The sequence below is a fragment of the Thermobia domestica genome, chromosome 6 (assembly GCF_964235325.1).
Source record: "Thermobia domestica chromosome 6, izTheDome1.hap1.1, whole genome shotgun sequence".
NCBI lineage: Eukaryota > Metazoa > Arthropoda > Insecta > Zygentoma > Lepismatidae > Thermobia > Thermobia domestica.
In genome coordinates this window covers 145,829,699-145,854,506 of record NC_137459.1, presented here as the reverse complement: position 1 = coordinate 145,854,506, position 24,808 = coordinate 145,829,699, and the positions used below count along the sequence as shown (strand labels likewise).

General features: G+C 37.3%; 1 protein-coding gene across 1 annotated transcript in view; it reads left to right on the top strand.

Annotated features, from left to right (window-relative positions):
* Sps1 (inactive selenide, water dikinase) overlaps positions 1-22,197 on the top strand; it is a 98,328-nt gene extending 76,131 nt beyond the window's left edge. Inside the window, exon 7 of the mRNA XM_081762181.1 lies at positions 21,081-22,197. Coding sequence (XP_081618307.1) covers positions 21,081-21,265 — 185 coding nt within the window. The 3' untranslated portion in view covers positions 21,266-22,197. The remainder of the gene's footprint in view (positions 1-21,080) is intronic.
* The last annotated feature ends 2,611 nt before the right edge of the window (positions 22,198-24,808 follow it).

The following is a 24,808-nucleotide window of genomic DNA, read 5'->3' as shown; positions in this document are numbered from 1 at the left end:
AATCTCACTCGATTAGTCAGTATGGTGCTTGTGCCTTGAATGGTGAAGGACGACGATATATCAGGGTGACTAAATGGCTGGGAGCTTCATTTCGGAAACAGCGTGACTTGTCGAGTTTTCGCGATCTGCTGTGCTTATGCATTTCAAAGCTGGGAAAAGGACAGTGAAACCAGCATCGAACCAAACAACAAAAAGTGGGGCGACCAGACCTCATTTAAAATGTCGGATGTCGTCGACTCTCGAGGTTGGTACAGCAGAATGGACGAAAACTATAGCACAATATAATAATAATAATAATAATAATAATAATAATGTGCATTTTTTTGCATATGAGCAAGTTGTGACTCACTAGATAGAACATGGAAAGTCAAAACTGTTCTCTGTAAATTTTACGTGACTCGTGAATGTGGAAAGAGGGGTCCGTTTAACATTTTTGCGGGGAGGCCCATTCGTCCTTACGCTACTGAAAGAATTTAAGTTATTATAATAATAATAATAATAATAATAATAATAATAATAATAATAATAATAATAATAATACACACACACACACACACACACACACACACACACACACACACACACACACACACACACACACATACTTACTTATTTACTTACTTTACGTAATGTTTGGACCTACGGATAAGGTCCGGTTCGCCCGCTCAAAAAACCGCCTCTGGGAGGTGGGTTGGAAGCACACCCCTGAAACATAGAATTATGCTAATCGTAATTTTCTGAGATAGACTACCCCTCGAGGAATAAATAAATAAATAATAATAGTTTCGTAATGTTTATCTTCCGTATACGAGTAATTGAAAAATTTTAGTCTCTCAACAATGAGAGCCGTATACAGGTGATCCTGCGTTCCTGGCGGAACTTCCCTAGTTGCGGCCCAAAATTTCACACTATACCCTCTTTCAGCTCTCTCCCCCACGGTAGTTTTAAGAATTTTTATCTATTATCTACTCCCTTGGATTAACTGTTGCTCTGTATTTTCACGGGCTTGCAACCCTCAGAATGAATATCCTGGCTGCTTTCCCAGCTACCCATTCAGCATGCAATAACAGTCAAATCCCACGAACTACTCTACCCATCAAATATTTTAACATGGAAAGTTCTTTTACGCAACGTATTTCGTTTGTTTAACATGGAATAGACATAAATACAACTTTTTTTTTTTTTATCTTCTGGAGATTCGATAGCGAGATCGCTCACATCAAAAATTAGAGAATTAGTGATTCCGACAATCTGGTAGAAATACAACATGCCATATATACATTACTGTGATTACATTGCTATTTATTCAATGATTATTTTGCTTAGAGCTTTCTTACTCTCCAGGGTACTCTTCAAGGGTATACAATTACTCTTCACTTACGTCGCGAAAAAAATATTCAGCTTGCAAATTTATTTCGAGAACTTCCCATTCCCTAATACATGTTTATTCTCTCAATTTGTACGTACAGCCGACAAATTCACACAGAATCTCAACAGTTCAAATGTGAGGTGTCTCCTGTGAAACACAGGTCAGTTATATGGGAGGGGCTTTTAGAATGCAATTCTAGGAACAGTGTGGGCTTTTAGTGTAATTCTACGAACGCTGTAGAAGCCATCCCGCTCCACCTGAAAAAAAAAAAAAAAAAAAAAAAAATCTGGCAGCACACAGTTAACACTGGTTACAAAGCAGGCGCAACAATGTTCTGAATGAAATATGTTTATTTTATTATTATTATTTTTATTTTTTACTATTCCGTTTTCCGAACAATAACATTTACCGATGACCTGTTAGCCCCTCCACCACAGCCACCATGAAAACAAATTCAATCGGAATTTGGCCAGCTCGTTTGATCACAACGCATACTGACGTATTACACACAATTTGGCTAGGGCTTGTTAGACCTTGTTAATCGACATGTACCATTCCATAGATATTTCAATCGTAAATAGGTAAGCAAAGTTTGGTTAGTTTCTGGTAGCAAGTATGGAAATTAAAGTTTACTGTTCATTTAAAAATGGAGGCCTCCAATAATGAAACTAACAACAATATGATAAATCGACATGTACCATTCTCTAGATATCTGAATCGTAAATATGTCCAGTTTGGTCAGCTTCTGGTAAAAGGTATAGAAAATAAAGTTGGTATGAAAATAAAGGTATGGAAATCGTTTATTTAACAATAGTATTCTCCAACAACGTAACTAACAACAATATGTGAAATCGACATAAACCACAGGATAGATACTTCAATCTTACATAGGTATGCAAAGTTTGGTCAGTTTCTGGTAGAAAGTATGACAGATAAAGTTGATTGTTTATTTAACAATGGTAGCCTCTAACAATGAAACTAAACAAGTGAAATCGACAAGTACCATTCCATAGATATATCAATCGTTCATGAGTGTGCAAAGTTTGCTTAGTTTGTGGCAGAAGGTATGGCAGATAAAGTTGATCGTTTAACAATAGAGAGATCCAGCGAATGTTTATTTCATAATGGTGGTCTTCAACAATGAAACTAACAATATGTGAAATCGATACATGGCATTCCATAGATATCTCAATCGTAAATAAGTATGCCAGGTTTGCTTAGTTTGTGGTAAAAAGTATGGCAGATAAAGTTTGTTTATTTAACAGTGGTGGTCTTCAACAATGAAACTAACAATAATATGAGAAATCGACACATATCTTTCCCTAGATATTTCAATCTCAAATGGTTGTGCCAGTTTGGTCAGTTTCTGGTAGAAAGTACGGCAGATTAAGTCGATTGTTTACTTAACAATGGTAGCCTCTAACAATGAAACTAACAACAATATGTGAAATTGATACGTACCATTCCCTAGATTTTGTGACGTCCATTAACCAGATTATATCAGTTTTTGCTTAATTTTTTGAATTGTTCATTTTATTTTTGATTGTTTTAATTTTATTAGTTATATATATTAACATTGGTGATGGTGGCGCCATCTACCATTTTTGACACAAACTATTTGGACGTTATAAATAATCTTGATAAGGCTTTACCTCTGGATAATCCTTTTATTTCTCATCCCGTTGCAGATAAAGGTACGTTTTTTACCTTTAACAAAAATTCGATTTCTCGTGCAAATTTCAATCTGCAGACCTTAAATTTATAGAGAATTTCGTAACCTATCGAAGGCAACAATCCGTGCCGATTTTTTTATTTAGAATTTTCTTCATTCTTGAAATGGATATCCAAGAATGGAACTGTTTCAAGAATGAACAAAACTCTAAATAAAAAATATGCACGGATAGTTTTCTTCGATAGGTTATAAAGTTCCTTCTCTAAATAATTTAAGTCTGGGTTGAAATTTATAAGTGAAATTGTAAATTTGCGTGAAAGGTAAAAAATACATGATACGAAGACTGTAGTAACATCTATCGGCAAAACTTGTCAGTTTCACCAACTTAAACCTGACTTTTCCATTTCTGGCACTTAGCACGGGTTTTATATTGAGTTTACAATTTATAAAGATTATAGAGTACATGACATAAATGTAATTTGATTTACGTATATATATACTTCATGGTTTTAGAAATTATATAATTAAAATTTCATTGTAGACATTCTTCATAAAGAATGAGTCAGAAAAAACTTGGCCAGTAACTTTGACCAAAAAAGTAGGTAAAGAAATGAAAAGAAGAAAGGTCGTTTTAATACTTTAGTTGACTATAAACTAAAAAAAAATAAACACACAAAAGATATCATAAAGAACTAATTATAGAAAAATGCTCGTACATTACTTTTAATCCGCTTCATAAGAGTTCGCACATCATCTTCTGTTATTTGATTGGCAGCTGCAGTCCACTTGCGACGAAAAGTTTTCAAGTCAGCCGCCCTCCCTTTTGAGCTTTTCAATGTTCTTTTAATGTGGGCCCAATATTTTTCAATTGGCCTAAGTTCCGGGCAGTTTGGTGGACTTGCCTCTCTTCGAACTGTGACGATACCCTTCTCTTTATAACAATCAGTGGCTGCTTTAGAGTAGTGAGAGGTAGCAAGATCTGGCCAGAAGAAAACAGAGTTACTGTGTGACATTACAAATGGATACAAGCGTTTTTGTAAACACTCCTTCGTATAAACTTCGCCGTTAATTGTCCCTGTTGTGATGAACGCCTTGCTTTTTTTTACCGCATGTACAAATAGCTTGCCAAATCAAATATTTTTAGGATATTTGGATGCCTTCCGTTGTTTAAATTTATCCTGCACACCTCCCCTCTTCAGTGCCACGTAGTACTCCTTTCCGGGAATTTGACTGAAATTAGCGACACAATAGGTTTCGTCGTCCATAATGCAACATTCATATTGAGTAAGGTACTGATCATAGTTTTCTTGGTTTGGATTTTGTCGTCAGTTGTTGCTTATCGTCTCGGTTAGGTACCTTTTGCACTTTGAAAGATCGTAAACCTTTCCTTGCTTTAATTCTGTGCACTGTAGATTGGGACGCTTTGACCACACCAGCAACTGCTCTTTCCGATAAATTCGGATTCTGACGCAGCAATGCAGTAACACTTTTCTCCAGCTTCGGTTGGTTAGTCCCCGGTTTTCTACCTGAGCCAGGTTTTCTTTCAACAGTTAAATCTTGTGTGTACTTTTTAATTACATTTTGCACAGTAGACCGAGGGTACTTTACGAGTTTGCTTAATTTATTTAATGACATACCTGGATTTTCGAGGTATTTGTTCACAATTAGTTTTCGTTTTTCCAACTGACTCATCGTTCTTTACCACACCACGCGCACTTCACAACTAGAGATGTGTCGTTCGCGAACGAGTCGTTCCTTTGGAACGAATCCTTTCTGAGAACGAATGGAACGAATCCTTGAAAGGAATCACTCATATTGAAAGGAACGAGTATGCACTGCAAAGCAGCATGTGTATCGCGTTTGGCAAATGGAAGAAACACTAGACGTAGACGACACTTGCTGAACATCTTCGGTTGAATACTTCCGTTTTGCTGCGAAAGTTAACGAAGTTCCCTTCTACAAAGCTATAAACGAAAGGACGACCATTCCTTCCTCTCGCCCCGCTAACTCCTAAACAAAACAAAGAGTGGCTTGAACGAAGGAATCATGGAATCAAACTTTCCTTCGTTTTCTCAACATTGTCGTACAAACTACTGCAAAAAACGAGGAACGAGGGGCTGCACAAATAGTCAAAAGTGGATGTGGAACGAAGGAATCAAAAAATACAGTCAAAACTGGCAGTGAACGAAAGAACTCACGAAAGGGAATCATATTGGCTTGTTTTTGAGTGGCGAATATATACTTCCTATTTACCACGAAGTTCCCCTCCACTCCCGTCTCCAGCTGGACACAAAGAAAAGACCATTGAAAAGAAATATTTTAACAAACGTTAGTATCGTATAATGCGAGCTGAACTCCGCGAAAGAAACTGAGGCAAATGACAAATTAAAACATAAAATAATACTAACCAGTGGCGGAACCTCATATTCGAGCCCCTCCCACACACAAGAATTCTTCTCACTTCCCCGCTCCGCAAAAACTTCTTATAAGGGCAAGTTAAAGTCTATAAAACAATTCAATCCTTTTAAGTTTTATTCCAACACGGAGATTTGAAATGAGGGAATGAAGAACACAATGTAAACATAAGTAATTAATAATCAGAACATTACTTTGCGTTAAGATTATTAGCAATTCCTTTAAAACTAGATTTAATTGATATGTGAGTAATCTTTTCATTGTTACATAGCGCTGAATTCAGAAATATTTCCCGGGGAAAATAACAACATACTATGTTGAAATTCGCATAGTGCATGTTGTTGCATAGTGAGTTACTTTGAATTCTTAATCCCTCTTCCATTTCCAATGGTCACAACTCAATTCCCAAGACAATCAAGAGATGTTTTGCACATGGATTCTTTCGACACTGCCACTTGTTATTCCAAGAGATTTTTTTCAGCAGTTTTCACGAAAGAAAGGTGATCTTAAAAGTACAGTGAAACCTCCACTAACGGACACCTCCCATAACGGACATATTTTGTAATCTCCAAACACCGTAATAGGAAAAAAACATATTGGCAAACCTCTCTAAAGCGGACACTCTCTAGTATGGACACGGACAGTCTTTCTTGTCTTTTATACGTATTATTTACCTCCTATTACGGACACTTTCTCTAAAAACAAGTTGAAAAGTACAGTAAAAATACACTTTTAGTAATTCATACTATGTCACCAAGGAAGAACATGAGGGTGTGACAACATTTTGCCCCCTAAACTGTCTGCCCAGCAACTCTGAGGAAGGGTCTCTGTTTCATAACACCCTTATATCCTTTGCTTGCATTCCACTCCCACCCAATCTGTTTCAGAAACAAAAGTGATTGACAGTTGCCCACCGTTTGGGATGACACATCATTCTACTGTCCCGCTGGAATCTCGAACCAAGCAGAAGACAAGTTTGGTATTTTTGACCACGGGTACGCATATTGTCTGTAAAAAAAAAAAAAAAAAAAAAAGTCATTACTGTACTGCAATTAACTCACAAATTAAAGCAACACACCGAAAACGTAGTAAGCAGCTATAAATGTAAAGTGCAGAGAACTATAACATCTTATTTCCATGTTGTGCCTCGAACATAGGGAATTGGATGACGCAAAATAATGCAGATACAGTAACATTTTGGTAATATTCATAAATACGTGATTCATGCAAAAATATTTTTTCCAATTACATATTACCTTGTTTATTAATTAACGTAAGAAAATATTGAAACCTCTGTAAGGCGGACACCTCTCTATAGCGGACAATTTTTGATTCCCCACGGCTGTCCGCTTTAGAGAGGTTTCACTGTAATACGAATTCCAAATATTAGTGACGTAGAGTAAAATAAGAAAATTAGTGGAGTAGCTACGTTTCTATATGCACTAATCAACTACAGAACTATGAAGGTTAATTGCTGCAGAAACGATCCAACAATTTGCTTCTGATCCAGATAATTATATTTCTAGGGTAGTCCAATTCTCCATTATTTCCCACGTGTTCTCGGTGGAATTTCATTCTGCTCAATGGACGATGCAGTCTAAGAATCACCACCAACACCAATAATAATAATTATAAACTGATAATTTGTAGCATTCATAATGGCTTTCGTCCAATAAGAAGAAAGTCTCGAAGGCCCTTTTATGGTCTCTCGCCCTCCGTCCCAACGTTTTATTCTCTTCATCTCAATTTCAAATTCTTTTACGTGGAAAAAATAGACACCTCGCAGAATATAATTTGTCCCGGTTATCTGAAATACATTTGAGTATACGGTTATGTGAATTCCTTAACAATATTGTACCCCGTCGCACCCTGTAAAACCAATTCTACTAATGAAATAAAAAAGGGGGAAGGGATTCATTTATGAATGTCAAACACCGGGCCCCTTTGTCAGCTAACGGGCAATGCAAAAATTTAACAGAAACCGCGCAGTTCAGACCAGTCAGTGGCGGCGTAAGGCGAACTAGTGCCCAAGGTCAGTGAAGTACATCGGGACCCTTTCATGAACAATCATGGCATACAGGGACGTAGCCAGGAGATGAGATGGTTGGGACTTGTCCCTCTCCCCGAAATCTCCTTCAAAAGAACAAAAGGTGGAAACAGATACAGGAAAAGAGCGCAAAAGATGTAATTACTAGGGTGTTTTCAACAATGTTCCACCCCGAAATGAAATTCTGCCTACGGGCCTGATGGCATACATCTACCGACCCGGTTCCCTCGGAACGTGGGGTCGAGGCGGTGACACCGCTTACCCTAACTTTACGCACCCTCAGTTCAGATTCAATATAGAACTAAAGCATTTTGTTGCAGTGGCGGAACTACTGCCACCACAGCTCACGCAATGGTGGGGCCCGGCACATAAGGGTGCCCTGATCAGACGCGTTTAAAGTAAGTTTCCTATTAATGAAACACGAAAGCGCAATCAAAATATTTTTGTTAATCTTGTTGAAAACTGTAAGAATATATAGTAGGTACTATTTGACCCTATAGATTGTTGGTTCTGAGAGGTCACAAGACCTGATATTGTCGTTTCAGATTTAATTATGACCGGGCCAAAGGATATTAATTTTTTCGATTAAGTTTAGAAAGTTTGCTTTTGGAATGCTTGCGGCCTTTTGAGTCTTAGTTAAATTTAATATATTACAAAATTTATTTGAATACAATTAGTTTCCATGCGTTATGATGTAACTTTTAATGATGCAATCAAAAGGTCACTGGGAAAGTAAATAACACTTTTCTTCCTCTGAACCCGCACTGTGAATCAGTCCAGCGTTGAATTCAGACATGCTCAAGGGGGCTCAGCCCCACTTGAATATGTATATATAGTGCATCGTGTATATCTAGAATATCTATTGCCCCTCCTTGTACAAAAATCTGAATTCAACACTGAATCAGTCGTATACAAATACACATATGTTCGTTGTAGTACAACAATGCAGTAATCATAAACAAAAGAAAGGAAAGCTTTTGTTTAGCGTCCCACGATTATGAAAACTGAGTGCTAAAGGAGACGGATGAAATTCCAAGTGAATGATGATGAAAGAAATGGTGGAATGAGAAAGTAGGAGGAAACGGGAGTACCCCGAGAAAAACCACGAGCAACGATGTCGTCCACCACGAACTTACTTGGGCGGGGATCGAACCCGCGACCCTTCGCACTAGAGGTAAGTGCTCTACCACTGAGCCACCGCGCCCCCAATAATCATAAACAGTCCATTCACATGTAGTAAATACAGTTTTAAACTTCGTAACAGTTCGCAAAAATAGTTTTCTGGTAATTAGATACCTGTGTTACATAGTACAATCATTGCCTCATTTCGAATATCTGTGTTGGGAAAATACATGAAAAGATTGAATTGTTTTATAGGCCCGGACAAGAATTTTGTGTGAGAGTGGGGTGAGAGGAATTTTCGCGCGGGGGACCGAGAAGAATTTTTGCATGGGGGCTTATTCTGAAGTTCTGCCACTGTTTCCTTGGTATTATAATTAAGAGAGAAAAGAATGACATCCCATTCTTATAGTTCTTTCACCTTAAAGAACTTTATTGTACTCGTTCCTTGTTTCCAATGTTCATTTTTTTGTTGTTGTTTTCTTTATTTGGGTCCGTGCCCGCCAAGAGAGACAGAGGAAGAGAAGATGGGTACCGGGTAGATAGACGGAAATTTTATGTTTTTCAAACAATACCAACATGGATTGAAGTTTTTACTCTTGACCTTGACGCACAGGTTCGTCTCTTGTTTCCTGAATGAGGACAAACATATGACAACCCAAGCAAAATACCTCCCTTTCCCCTTCACTCGACCCTTAGAGAACAAGAGCTTTGTTCCAAACCAGAACTCCCCCTACAGTCAGACCAGCAGAAACAGATGAGATGGCAATAGTCTTTACAACTTCCTGAAAGCTTCAAATGTATTGGTCCAACCACAACTCAAGGTTTCCGAGTTTTCACGATATAGAACGGAAGAAATGAACGAACATGTGTTGCTTGCATCTCCGATGGAATCAAAGTATTCATGTTAGAAAGGAACGACTCGTTCCACGGAGTCGTTCCTTTTTATGAGTTCTTCTAGTGAACGGAATCAAAGGAGTTGATTCCATAAAAGGAATCAAACTTCCCATCACTATTCACAACTGACAATGTATTGGTGAGTAAGATCGGCAGTCTGTCCTTGCTTGTGCACAGTGCTGCCAATGTTCATCTTATATACTAGAAAATATGGCGGGAGGAAAGCGGCCAAGTTTTTTTCTGACTCATTCTTTATTTTGCCTCTTTATAAAGATAAGTATAGATGATTTTAAAGGACACCGTACAAAAAGCATTAGATTTCCTCGTCTATGCGATTTGGGTGATGTTTGGATATGTCGTAGCTGAGGACCCCCCCCCCCCCCGGCAATTGTTTATATGGGGCCAAGTCTGTGACCTCCAGAGGTCACACAACAGGTGTTGGGAGAATTGGTTCAGACTTTGCGTACAAAAAATATTTGTTTGTTATACTGGGCTACGGCAAATGAGGATTGTCCACGCAACTAACCGTGTGATCTCCAGAGGTCACCTAAGGTCACGAGACGGTTGCACTCGAAGTGGCTCTATTTATCAGGTGGACACTTCAGTTGTTCTAATGGATGTGTGAAAGGAAATAGTCGTTGGGGGAGAAGGCGTTTCGTGTGCATCCCATGCAAACTCCGTTTAATTGTGCAAGCATTTCGTGCAGATATTGTAAATAAGATATAAGAAGGTAAGAAGAAATTGTGAAGATACGAATAATAGATATAAATAGACTAGCCTTTGGCTAGCTGGGGGCTCCGCCCCCCTGTCCCCTGCGTTTGCTCGGCCTGCGGCATCTCTTACGTATCAGCCTTTGGATCAACAGTGAATTTCATGTATTTGCTCTTCATATTTTCTGATTTCCCCAGCTAGGGGCTTCGCCTCCACACCCACGGCTTTGCTCGGCCTACGGCCTCGCACCTCTTGAACCTACAATTCTACCGAATTTCAAGTTTGTTTTAATATTTCAACTACCGTCAAATGGGGTGAATAGAAACACATTTTTGGCTATATGAGTATATAAGTCTGGTGATGTTAAAGATTTCGCGTATCAGATTATTTCAAAGAAAATATCTTAATATGCTAATCAAGTTCAGTAAACGTCATATTAATTTATCAACTCCACTTTTCTTCACCTTGATTTTTCTTAATGTTTACATTCACCCCATGAGTAGGGGTGAATAGAAACAATGACTTTTTTATTGTTGTTTCTTTTATACTATTGGAAATGTAAAAAGAAACAGCGTATTTGTTGAAACGAACTATTTATTTGATACCTGCAGGATATAAGTTCAATAATGCACAATATAGGTACAAACGACCATACAGTTTTGATGATATATGAATAAGATTTAAACCACTGAAATCACCAGGGAAACTTATCATGAGTTGAGTTGATTTTGAGGTTAACGTCCCGTTCAGCAGCGAGGCTATGAGACGTGGACCTACTGATTAACGTGGAATCAGAACCACATGAGCTCCCGCCGGGAGTCAAACCCGGGTCTCCCACGCCAAAGGCGAGTACGCTAACCGCTTAGCCACGAAGGAGCCCGAAACTTAGCATATACTTAAAGCGTGCTGACGAACTTCTAATAAAACCCAACAGTTTCGTAACAATATCCTCATGTAGAAAAAACGATTCTTCAGAAGTTTCCGAAAATTTCATTGTTTATGTGCTCTCTTATAAAACACCCACATATCCATCATGTTCACATTTTCGCACTTGGGTAGTGAATAGTCTCATCGAGTTTTAGCTTCTCATAAACCTTTACCACAGCAAAATCACCAGCTTTAGAAAACCATCATCTAGTTCGTGATCGTCTGGAATGTTGTCTTCTGGAGTGTTGTCTTTCTCCTCTTCCGACAATACAAGGGTAGGTTGTTTCGTTGTGATTTGATGAAAATGCATCATTTTCAGAAAACAAATCAAAACTCTTCGTACTCTCTTCTTTCCTTGTTTAATTTCTCATCTTCTCTCATGCTCTTGAGAAGATCCATAAGGGAACGGTTTATAGTCTGAGATGCCTTTTGCTGTTCTGTTTCTTCTCGTTCATTGTCTCTTTTTGGCAGCATCCTCAGTATTTGGTCTCGACAAAGGGGAAAAATTCCACACTTTTCAAATCCAGCCCTGATATTTTCCTCCTCCAGCTTGTCACTTTTTTTTTTCAGAAGACTTGGAAATTTGTTCTTAGAGATTGTTGATTCATTCCTGTCCTTTTTTTTTCCCCGCTTCTCAAGAATTTTCCACTCCTCAAGAAGTGTTTCTATTCACCCTACTAATTAAAAATCATAACAATAACCCAGTAAAGTTAAATTTTGATTAAAAATAATTTACAAAAGGAAAACTTTTACTATGAACGTCAGTAAATGAAACAACAAACTACAAAATAGGCATATGTTCAAATGCAACAAATATGAAAATGTCATACTTACCAAGAAAGTTTGAGGAGCGCTAAAATACCGTGTAAGATTTCAGCAACACATTAATGCTACTGGCGTCTACCTCAGTGTTTCCAACTCAGTAAACATTTTGTCACTGCCCTGAATACTTTAGCCGTATAAGACTATGTTAAAAAAATTCAGTTTTCTTGATTAATTTATCGTCCAGATAAATCCAAAACTAATCTGGAAGTCTTGTTTCTATTCACCCCCATGTTTCTATTCACCCCATTTGACGGTATCTAAAAGAAAAGATTTTGTGTCCCAAGAAAACGCCTATTTAAATAACATAGGAATTTCTTCATTCCCCTTTAGATCTCTTAAATATTAAAATATTCACTTTTGGCAATTTTTCTGTAGGTTACAATCATGCCAAATTTTATCATTCTAATCCTGCCGGAAGTGCCTAAACATTTTAGGGTGTAGGAGACGTCCCATATAAATATTATAGGGAAGATTTTTCAGTCCCCCATAAAACCACTCTAAAGTTGGAATTTTTTATTTCTGATGATTCACTTAGGTAACGATAATGAAAACGTACAAGCATATCGAATTTCAAGTTTGTATTCCAATTGCCTAAAATATGAGATTATAGGTCCCAAAAAAGGCTCATTTAAATAACAAGGGGAATTTCTCCATCTCCCCTTTAGACCCCCTAAAAATTAAAAATATTCACTTTTGCCAATTTTCCTGTCTGTTAGTCCTGGAAAGCTACGATCATGGCAAATTTCAACTTTTCGCGTCAACTGGAAGTACCCATTTAATTTTTGTCAGTTCATGTAGTTTTATACAATACTAGCCTTTGGCTAGCTGGGGGCTACACCCTCAGACCCCCGAGTTTGCTCGGCCTACGCATTTCTTATCTATCGGCCTTTGCATCAACATTGAATTTCGTGAACTTGCTCCTCATATTTCCTGACTTTGCCTATCCGGGGGCTTCGCCCCTACACACTGTCTTTGCTCGGCCTACGGCTTCCCACCTCTTGAACCCACAATTCTATCGTTTCTTTTCTTATTTTCAACTATCTAAAAGATAAGATTTTGTATCCCAAGAAAACGCCCATTTAAATAGCATGGGAATTTTTTCATCCCCCTTTAGACCCCTAAAAAATTAAAAATATTCACTTTTGGCAATTTTCCTGTGGGTTAGTCCCGGAAGGCTACAATCATGCCAAATTTAATCATTCTAACTCTGCAGGAAGTACCTAAACATTTTCGGGTATAGAACACGTCCCATATAAATAACATGGGAAAGATTTTTCAGTTCCTCATAAAACCACTCTACGATTTGAAATTTATATTTCTGATGATTCACTCAGGTAATGCTAACGAAAACGTACAAGCATACCGAATTTCAAATTTTTATTTCTGATGATTCACTTAGGTAATGCTAACGAAAACGTACAAGCATACCGAATTTCAAATTTTTATTCCAATTCTAAGTACCTAAAACGGGGAAATTCTTCATCCCCTCTTTAGACCTCCTAAAAATTAAAAATATTGACTTTCGGGAATTTTCCTGTAGGTTTGTCCCTAAATGCTCCAATCATGTCAAATTTAATCATTGTAACCCTACAGGAAGTGCTCAATAATTTGGAGGTGTAAAAGGTGTCCCATATAAATAACATGGGAAAGATTATTCAGTTCCCTATAAAACCACTCTAAAGTTGGAACTTTTTATTTTCACTGATCTACTTAGGTAGTACTAACGAAAACGACAAGCGTACCGAATTTCAAGTTTTTATTCCAAGTACCTAAAACATGAGATTATAAGTTCAAAAAAGGCTGCAAGTGTCCAATTCCTTGTGGCTGAAAGTAACTCGTATCAGTATGGATAGCAATGCAGTTATTAATAAATATCGAAAACAAGTACATGCATCGCATGCGTCTCATTATTAACAGTATTACAAATATTTTGCTATACAATAACTTTTTATATATCATGTATATTTTTTCCTAATAGATATGATTTACAAAATGTAATTGGTTTGAAATACACTACCATTACATAGAATGTGAATGTGTATTTGAATGAAAGTAGGTGTGCCACATATTTTTTATTATTTAATGTGGGTCGCAGTAACAACAAGTTTGAGAACCACTGAACTAGGATGTTGGCTAGAGGACGACTACATCCTTCTAATAGAGAGGGTTATTGTGACGCTAGATTTTTTTTTTTTTTTTTTTTTTAAGCAATTAGGGCTGCAAACTAAAATTCCATATTACCTTGACAAGCCTACGGATGAGCCAAATTAATTGCTACTAGTTACAAAATGCAGATGGGTTGTCCAATTCCGGAATAGACATACAATCAAAGTTTCTTTTTCGGTGACATGGTTCCAGCCTCTCATGTCCCGAATATCGGCGATTTTTCAGGATTGTGTGTAACCTTAAACTTGCTAGGAAGATTGTTGACTTGGAAAAACAGCCAAACATTTTGAAAGCTCGATTGGACAACGGGATTTGAAACGGCGGAATAACTGATTCCATGACGTCAGGGTACTCCCCAGAATTTCCTGTGCTTTCGGGAATGCGGTTGTGGGACCTGACACTAGGGGTTTACTAGCTTAAGCTAGCTCCATCATACGTTCAAAGCAAGGTAGAACGTGACGCGCAATATACGTTTGTGGTTCAATTAGAGTAGGCTGGTATTCTGGGTGCGCAAATGTTCTTCCAGTTCTGAGGTTCCATCAAACATCAACTTTGGATTGCATTTAAAGAACCCAGCTACATGAACCCCGAGGGCGACACCGGGGAATTATTCGAAGATCAAATATTAGGTTGGTACTGCATGTGCGAAAGTTTAGCCAGAACTATTGGCTGCTGCGCGCACGCTGCTGATGTACATGGGTTACGTTCAACATGTATCAAGTATTCGCTATTGGGGCCGTGGTGGCTCAGTGGTAGAGCGTTCACCTCTGGTGCTTGGGGTCCCGGGTTCAAACCCTGCTTCCGCCAAGTGAACTTTGTGGTGGACAAATAGAGTGCGTGGGTTTCCTCGGGTCACTCCCGTTTCCCTCCCACTTTCTTCATTCCACCATTTCATTCATTACTCATCATCACAGTCTCCTTTAGCCTAACCGTCATAAACGTAGGACGTAAAACTCAAAAATTTCATTTCATTTCAAGCATTCGCTATCCCAGCAACATACTTCTTTCTAGTTCCTTGATGCTGCAGAACGTGACTTGCCCTTTAGTTTTGAAGGAGGCAAGATTGAAAGTTCCAGTTTTGAAGGTATAGAATTTGAACCTGGTGATTAGTTGTACACTCACGTCCAAAATGATTGTCGCATATCTATATATCTTGTAAGAATATAATTTGATGATATCGGCTCGGAGGCCGGGGATGTGGAAAATGCTGGAGCGGCGGGGGGAGTGGTCCCAAGTTCCCTGCTCCGGGCAACGGTAGGGCTGATCTGCCGGCTGACTTCTACAAGTTTCGATTTGTGACCTTCTATTACATCACCACTGCATTTTGTATGCTAAGTTTTCGACAGTTCCGACGAGACCTGTTGTGTGACCTTTGGTGACCCCTGGAGATCACATGGTTGGTCCCATATAAACAATCGGGGGTCCTCAGCTACAACATATCCAAAAATCACCCAAATCGGACAAGAAACTGGAATGCTTTTTGTACGATGTCCTTTCGTAGCAATTTTCCTTTACATAAGTTGCAGTGTGAATTAAGTTGCAGATGATTTTAAGAACTCATAGTGGATTTAGTATCCGTAGACAACGCGACATCGTACATGAGTTGTAGCCAGCTACGAAGATAAGGAGCAGATAAAGGTTAGGATGACTCAGAATAAAGTTAGTAGCCCGAAAGTTGCTTAAAATTCTAAAATTTCGCTAGTTACCCATTTCATCCGTAGTTGCTGTTGATATAAATTAGAAATAGTGATTTATCAAAGGTAAACAGTGTAAAATTTATATTTTATAGACTATCAAAAAGTAGTTATGTGCTAATAGTGGTTATTAAGGCGTTTAAGTAGAAGAATACTACAGAGATTTTTTTTTTTTTTTTATTTGGTTCTTCGTTGAAGTTTAACGTTCCTTCTCAGTATCGAAACTGTCCAAAACATGATCTACATTTTGAACTGGAATCCGAACCACAGTAGTACGTTCAGTGCTTTCCTGTGAGTTACCACGCGCAGCAAAGGATCACGCGCTAGCCACTAGACCAGCGAGCAGGGCTTAATCTTTTTTTCGGATTATGTATTTTAAAACTTAGCCCTTTTCCTAGTATCTTTAAGTTTCTACTCTATTGCAATAGAGACAGAAACTGCTGTTGCGTCACTGAATCCGTATCTAAAACTGCTTCTCCCTATAGATTTTTCACTATGACGATCGGTGTTAAAACTGGAAATGGTAGGTTCTCACCACTTCCAGTTTATATATAAGGACAAAGATCGAGATGACAATCTTGGGATGATAAATTCATATAAAAAAGACAAATCTCATTCTTAGTTTTTGCTCTATGGCGATGACTATTGAAACCTGAAGTGGTAGTAAATTTCTACCAGACAATAGAACTTGGAGATGGTCTGTTCTTAAGTTGCTGAATTCATGCTTCTCGCTATTACTATTCTTGCTTTGATGATGATCAATATTGAAACCAGAAATTGTAATAAATTTCTCCCACTTCTTGTTTCAGTAGAGAAACAAGTGAGTTCCATTTCAGTGTGAAACCACGGTAGACTACCAAACTACGTGAATTCAATACTCAAAACACTTGAAGTAATAAAACTAAATTCTGGTTGAAATAGATAGATCAAATATAAAACCTTTTCTTGGATGCTGAATACAAATCAAAAAGCCATTACTCGCTATTTCTGTGTTCTATGGGGTAAAAGTTGAAACTTAAAATCTTTAATTTGAACCATTTTTGGTGTGAATTAGAGGGTTAAGGGAGGGGATAGAACCTTTTCTTGGGATGCTGAGTCGATTGCGGAAAACCGCTTCTCGATGTCTCTTACAGTTTGCGTTCTATGAATATAAATCGAAAGTACTAGTAAATTCCAAACCTTGCCGGTTTCGATAAAGTAATGTGGGTTCTGACGATATGTTCTCTTGAGTCCCTGAATCGGTTGCAGAAAATCGCTCTCTCTACCTATTACAATTTTTGTTTTGTGGCTATAATGTTGAAACCGGAAGTGGTTGATTTGAACTTTCCGGTTTGAGGAGATGGTTAACGGATAATGTGAAACCTATTCTTGGGATGCTGAATCTATTGAAGAAAGAAAGAAAGAAAAAAACATACTGCTTTTGCTTTATGTAAATCAATATTGAAACTGAAGATATGAACCACTTCTCGATTTCGTAGTGCTGTGGATAGTCTTCATATGTTGTCTTGAGGCGCTGAATCATTTCCAAGAAAACCGCTTTGTCGCTTTCTATTACCATTTTTGTTCTCTGTCGATAAATGTTGAAACTTGCAATCTTAATTAGAGCCACTTCACTTTGAATAGAGGCTTAAAGGAGGAAGTGGAACAAGCATCTTTTATGCTCTATGCAAATTTGCATTGAAATTAGACACACTAGTAAATTCAACCACTACCGCTTTCGATCGTGTTGCGAGTTTGATTATATATACTCCTGAGACGCTGTATTGATTGGAGAAAGGTTGTTGCTATATATTATAGTTTGTTATATGGCGATAAGTGCTGAAACCTGGAATTGTTAATTTGAACTACTTCGGTGAGAGTTGAGTGTTAACGAAGAAGATTGAGTCCATTTGTGGGAATCTGAAGCAATTGAAAATAATAATAATCTTGATACCTCTTACCGTTTTTGCTCTATGGAAGTTAGTGTTGAGACCGCAAGTAGTAATAAATTTCAAACATTCTCAAATCTGTTGAAAATGTCATGAAACACAGCTACACAAACAGCTGTTTGGAGCGCCTCCCACCCAAGGATGACCAAAACGGTTAACGACATTTTTATTGCGAAGTTTTTCAGAATTTAAGGGACGTGACACAGATGTTTCATTCCAAAGCTTTCTTTAATCTAGTCAGTGATGTACAAATCATGAACCAAAGGTAATTAGGGGGTATGAACAACAGCTTCCTTAGTGAAGCCAAATTTCCTTTAAAATTTTTATTTTAAACATCCCATTTTTTGTCTTTTCCCAAAACTGCGTGAATCCGTGGCTACATTTAACAAATGTAGTAAAGAAAAGATAGTTTAGTTTTTCGACCTATTCGATTGTTGTTGGAAGAGTAAATGCTTATAGAGCACAAAATTTCAAGTCAGACACACTCGCCAGTCCAAAAATTATGGTCGCCAGTATCTCTCACAAATTGATATGTCCTTCCCCCCCCCCCCCGCCCCCCGGGGACCAAGTCATCCAATGCGTCGCTCTTCAGTAAATTCCTGTAAGCAGTCTTAACTCTGAGACTGCTGAAGCCTCTCACATGAAGCAGTACTCACAGGTAAAACTGCACAAAATGTGACAATTGGAAGCACATTTGGGAATCTCGTAAGGCAGGAATCCAGGAGGCAGACAATTTCGATAGAGGATGGGAAAAGAGGGGCGAATTTCAACGTTGTGAAAACTTTACTTCTCGCGTCTGTTAAAAAGACATGTGTCCGTTCACATTCGTATATTCTCTCACTATTTTAGTACGAGTTTAGAAAAAAAAATCTACTGAACACTGGTCGTCAGCTCTAAATTTCTAGTTGTCAGTGGCGACCAGAAATTTTGTGCCCTGTAGACCCAACAAGGTGCACAAATAAACGAGAGGCAATTAGTTTTTGTTCGAATCCAAATTGTAAAACAATTGAATCGGTATTATAGAACTGGTCAGTATTTAGATCACTTTGCTAAAGAATTTGTGTGCTTCAGATTTGTAAAGATGTTAAGATGGTTTTCTCTCGTCAAAAATCAAATCTATTACTTTATTAGGAAATTCTAAATCTAAGTTTGTTTCTAATTTTCATTGAATAAAAGTGTAAGGCTTTTCAGAGAGGTGGGTGACCACGATTTTTTTGAACAAGACTGTACATCCACCCTTTTTCCGTGAGTCTGATACTTTGCTTTCATATGTAATGAAACTCATAACTAAAGTTACAGGTATAAGACGTTTAATTTCTTGCTTTGTGGGGGAATTTCTATTAGGTAAGTGTTCTGTAATTTCATAATAAAATACGTTGTATTTGTTTATATTATCTATTTTCTAGTTAGAGAGAAATAAATCACTTATGTATGATCGTTGTTTTCTTGGTCTTGTTTTTCCATCAGCATGGGAAAGTCTGGATGGCTAATTACATATCAGAAAATTTCAAAAGGATGCTGGAAAACTAGGAGGAATTCTTTCCCGTTATTTTTTGTCGTTACCTTGAGGTTACTTGATACTTTCACAATATATTTGTTTTATTATATTATTCCTTATGCTTTGAAGAGAATGTATAGGGCTATTTTTGTAGAAAATAAAACTAGTTTGATTTTGTGCTTGCAATAGGTGCTATACCCCTTAATTCTTAAGAAATATATTAAAGAATTGACTATAAACACCCTCACTCCGCACCCTCTGGGACGTTTAAGTATGTAGTTTAAGGCATCTCCTTTCCTTCCACACACAGAAAAAGTCATTTTCTTCCATAAATACTTAAAGAAAGGAAGAAGTAGCAATAGAATACCTCGCTTTAATAACTCGAAACCGAATTACGACCATTGTTGTACCAACTGCTACAATGACAAGCTAATGTTATAAGCTTTCTAGAAAATTAAGAATGTAAACCTTGGAAAGTCATAAGAAAATACAAATTTTGCATGGTAGCACTGACAAAAGCTTGTGAAAAATACAGAGCGTGGCATGCTGACAAAAGATAATGTTGGCCAGACAGATGCACAACCTTGGGTATGAAATCCATCATAGCTCGCGTTTTCTCTTGACCACACTCCATCTTCATAATACATCTTCCCAATCATGCAGTCATTTCGTAGAGACAAGTACTTCTGCGATGTTGCCACGCTGCTTTCTGAGGTGCATTAATTTATTTTGGACCACTACATCTTACTTCACGTTTGGACCTATAACACAGCAACGGTGCAGAGTTACGAGCTGTACATTAACACATAACCTACATAGGTATGCGGGATTACACATGTAAAATGTCATCGCTCTACGATGTGTGGAAGTGGGTCAGGGTGAAATTTTCTTGCGTACCTCTCGTTAACCGATAAATTTCAAGGAAAAAATCATACATGAGCAAATTACTCAAACTATTGATTTACGACCCTTAGATCATATAGGTGAAAATGTTCCAAAGTACTTGCAGAATATCCCCTTGCAAGGAATGCATCGAATTACGTCACCCTGTAATATTATAGTGTGTGTGTGTTCTGGGTGCTTGGTTGAATTTGTTGATGAGAGTGTTGAAATGATAAACTATATGTATATTTGTTTCACCTTAATTTTTTGAAAAAGTTGTGTGTGGTTATTCAATAAGGTAACGAAACACGCCCAATAATCTTTGTTACAAAATACTCTTAATGTACATATCTTGTTCGGCCAGTGTTCAGTGGAACCAACAGTACCCAAGATAAGTGTTTCAGCATACGATGTTTCTGCTACACATGGGCACCATTACATATCCATATTCTTGTATAATACTGTTGCCTTGTAAGTTGGGAAGAAATGCATATATTCGTTTGGTTGTTAGTGACGTAACTGACTTTTCCACATTCAAAGAAATCTCGCGAATCAGCGGATTCTCTGACCAGTCTGTAACATTGTCATCCATCTCAGAACCATCATACAGATTTCAAAAACCAACTTCGAGAGTCTGGCTGCAGAATTCAGAAAAACAAATGTTGATTTATTACTTAATTGGGGTACCATAGAGCCCGTTTTATTTGAAATACAAAAATTGTTTCGAAGTTGTGCAAGACTTAATGCAAATAATGTTAATGGGACTTTTCAGCTAGCGAAGCAGGGTTTGGTACGAGAGAATGAATGAATGTGTGTGTGTGTGAGTGAGTGAGAGAGAGAGAGAGATCTGATAAATATTAGTAGTAGTTCTGTACTCTCAGTTTAAGAGGATTCGATAATGGTAACAAAAAAAAATCTTATCCTTTGTAGGTGGTTTGTTGATATGCTTGCCAAGAGAACAGGCTGCAGCTTATTGCAAGGACATTGAGAAACAGGAAGGTTACCAAGCTTGGATTATCGGTATTGTGGAGAAAGGAAACCGTACTGCACGAATCATTGATAAGCCACGAGTGATTGAAGTTCCTGCTAAAGAAAAAGAGGGTGAACTCTGGTAGAACTGTCCGTGTTTGCAATAATTTTAAGCAATTTTATAACTTTGAAGAGATTATGCGTGAAAACAAGGAGCTTGATTACTCCGTTGTTGTCAGTATGAAATTGTATGTAAGAACTTCAAAGTATGAAGCAGTTGAAAGAGACAGAAGCTAAAATAATGATCTTATTAAAAAACAATAGTGGTAGCGAATGTTTTGGTTTACAATCCTTTTGGATATAATCATTGAGAATTTCCCATCTTACACAGGACGGGCATTTCGAGCATTAAATGTTCAATAGTTACATCTCTGTTAACCAATAAGATTGATAAGCAACACACACTACATTCGCATTTTAGATGCTCGTTATTGAGTCAGTTAATGTTTTGCTAAATTTCGTAAGTCTACTGATACGTTACATTTACATAAATACATTGTTTTGATTTTAACAAATTGATGTAATTAAGAAGAAAATGATCTTAATATTGCTTAAGTAACCAAATTTATATTTTCATAAGTAGAACGTATATGTTAGATATCCTCTTACTTTAGTTTATGGTTAACTTCTCACCAGGCAGGAGGCACGTCATTATGACGTGTAGTGCGGATATGCCAAAGTACTTTTGAGGAAGTAATACTTGTTACATGTAATTCTCACCGAATAAATTTAACGTTCCACAGCCTGGTGTAAAGTGTCCTTGGATATGTAATTTAACACGCATCACACACTGTTCGATAATTGTAAATTACCTGTGAAAAGATGGATTCTTGGGTTGAGTTGAATATAAAATTCTAGTATATATTCAGTGGCTCATTTTTATATGAACTCTTATCTTAAATTCTCCTTGAGTATTTTTTTTTCTGTATATTTTATCGTTTATTTTTCTTTTGTATTATCAATGTATTACCAAAAATGGTTGTATTTCACATTCCTACAATATACATACAGTAAAATATGTTGTTTATTTAATGAATTACCTTATTTTCGATTGTCTGGTCTTTGGAAATGAAAATGTTAGAATAATTTTCTACAGTGCGTTCAGTAAGGTCTGGAATCCAAAATAATATGCCAGAAACAATTCACATTACTTTCGTACATACATCGTTCCCGCACCACACCATTGCGAGACATGTATTAGAGGCTCTGGAACGCTCTAGGAAAGTCGTCCACGAAGTGTTTTTTAGTACCCCGTCACATTTGCTGGTGAATATAGGGCGTGTTCAAAAACTGTGACTGTTTGGCCAAATACTAATGCCCAATAAAACATTTGGGGCGGGTTATTGTCGTTTTTGGTCAAAAGAAGTCAGTCCTTGAGCACGCCCTATATATTGAGCTGATTTTTACCCTTGCGAATTCCATGCTCTTCGCTAAGCTAAAATCTGCTCTCAAGCTGAAACTGTTTTGACGACATTGGATTGAGTAATTGCGAATGTGACTATACTGTGTATTATTCCGTTGGACGACTTCACTAAGGCGTTCCGGAATTCTGTGACAAGTGTCACAAGTATGAGGCGGAAAGGGATGTATGTAAAAATCTAAACTGGTGAGAATTTTTTATGGTGCCGTCAAGTGTATTATTTCGAGGTAGTCCAGGAACTTACTGAACACACTGTGTATAATGTATTTGTGGAATTGATTTACGTATTGTAGAATTAGAGGCGCTGCGATAACTTTTCTGCAGACTCGACCTTGAGTGATAAATAAGAATGGAATATCTGTGGGGAGAAAACACGTTTGCTGAATAAAGTTCAAAACAATCATACTTGGTATGAACTCTGCTATGAAGGCTAATAAGAACATACAAGTGTACTGCGACTCTTCCATACCATCATACACTTCATTTACCAGGGTGCAATCTGTGATTGCACCAGTAAATTAAGATGTTGCAGTGTAGAGGAATGTTAGGCGTAGTGTAGCTGCAAGAATCATTTAAATTTCCTTACCTAATGCTCAATTTTGTAAGGTATATGTCACAACTTCACGTGTGCATCACTTAGCTGAACATGTATATTGTGCTTTCCACAAGGACAGGCTATAAAGAATGAAGTCTTAAGATCTGAACGGGTAACATACGTAAGTCCTAAATATATAGGCACTAGTCCTAAATTTTAGGTCTTGTCTCTTTAGGACTAGTGCCGCGAAATGATTTTTAGGTCTTGTGCCTTTTTCATTCACCTGCTTTAGTTCTGAAATTCGCCGCCACCACACGAAATTGCTACGATGCAGTAACTAGTTGGCAATAATGTTACGAACGTAGGTAATTCCAACGGTAACAGCTACATTTGTACTACTAAAATTATCTGTTCTGCAGTTATACAGGAATTACCTTATATAACCTACTTCATTCTAAGAATTATTTAAGAAATTCCTTCCTTTCAAATGGAGATACGAGAATCCCATAACTTTCTAAAAAGAAATTTAATAATGTTTAAACAGCGTATTTTACCAGGCTTTTCTGAAACCAAGCAAGCATTCAGAATTGTAATATATATATATATATATATATATATATATATATATATATATATATATATATATATATATATATATATAATATTTACTTTGTGGAGTGTATTTTATTGAGAGTATGACAAAAGCCCACTAGATACTTCACAAGTGAACATTAAATACCCACGTATACATTAAGAACGCAGACAGTTACTATACTTCAGTGTTTTGATAGAGTTGATATATATAAGCAAGATAAATCAACAAATAACGCTAAATTACTAACGTAATACACAACATAATACGTTTGAAGATATCAATACCTAGTCATTTAGGAATGTAGCCTGCAGACTTTTCCAGGTAAGCAGGCTTTTTCATATTGAGTCAGTCTACCGGAGAAAATTTTTCAATTCTCCGATTTTTCTGTCAATAGATGGCTCTGAATGTTGACTTTTTCACCCATGTTTTGCAAAAAAAAAAAAAAAAGTCATCCGTTTCTAACCGCTCCCCCTCCCTCACTTTACAACAAAGCATGTGTCTACAATAGGGGTGAGTCTATGGGTAAGGTTGTTCGTAAACTTCTTGGATTCCTACATGTTCAACTAATTTATTTCTTCGCCACAGGATGGTTCTGAATTTTTACTTTTTTCCCAACCATCTGCTTTGCAAGGAAATAAAAAACAGAACTATTTATTGCCATTCGTTCACTGTCCGCAAGAGGGAGTGGAAATGGAATGCGGTCATTTCTTCGATATCCTTTTTGCTGGTTTGGAGATAAGTTTTGCAGAATGAAAAGCAACTCAGGGAAAAAGTGCTTCTTGGGTCACTAAGTCTCAACCAGACAAAAAACTAATTATATTTTGTCCAATAAAGAACATTATGAAGTAAGCATTTAAAAAACTGGCGCCCGTGTACGTAAATCCGGGCCTGAGCATTGCAACCGTCAGCGTTACTATCCTGGCTGCTTTCCCGGTTACCCTTCAAAATGCAATAGACAGATGCAACAAATAAATACAAAACTTCAATTAATACAACCTTACAAACTACTTGACCCCTACATAACGTGCTTAATTTGCTAGAAATATTATTTTTAATACAATAGAACTGGTAAACTTATT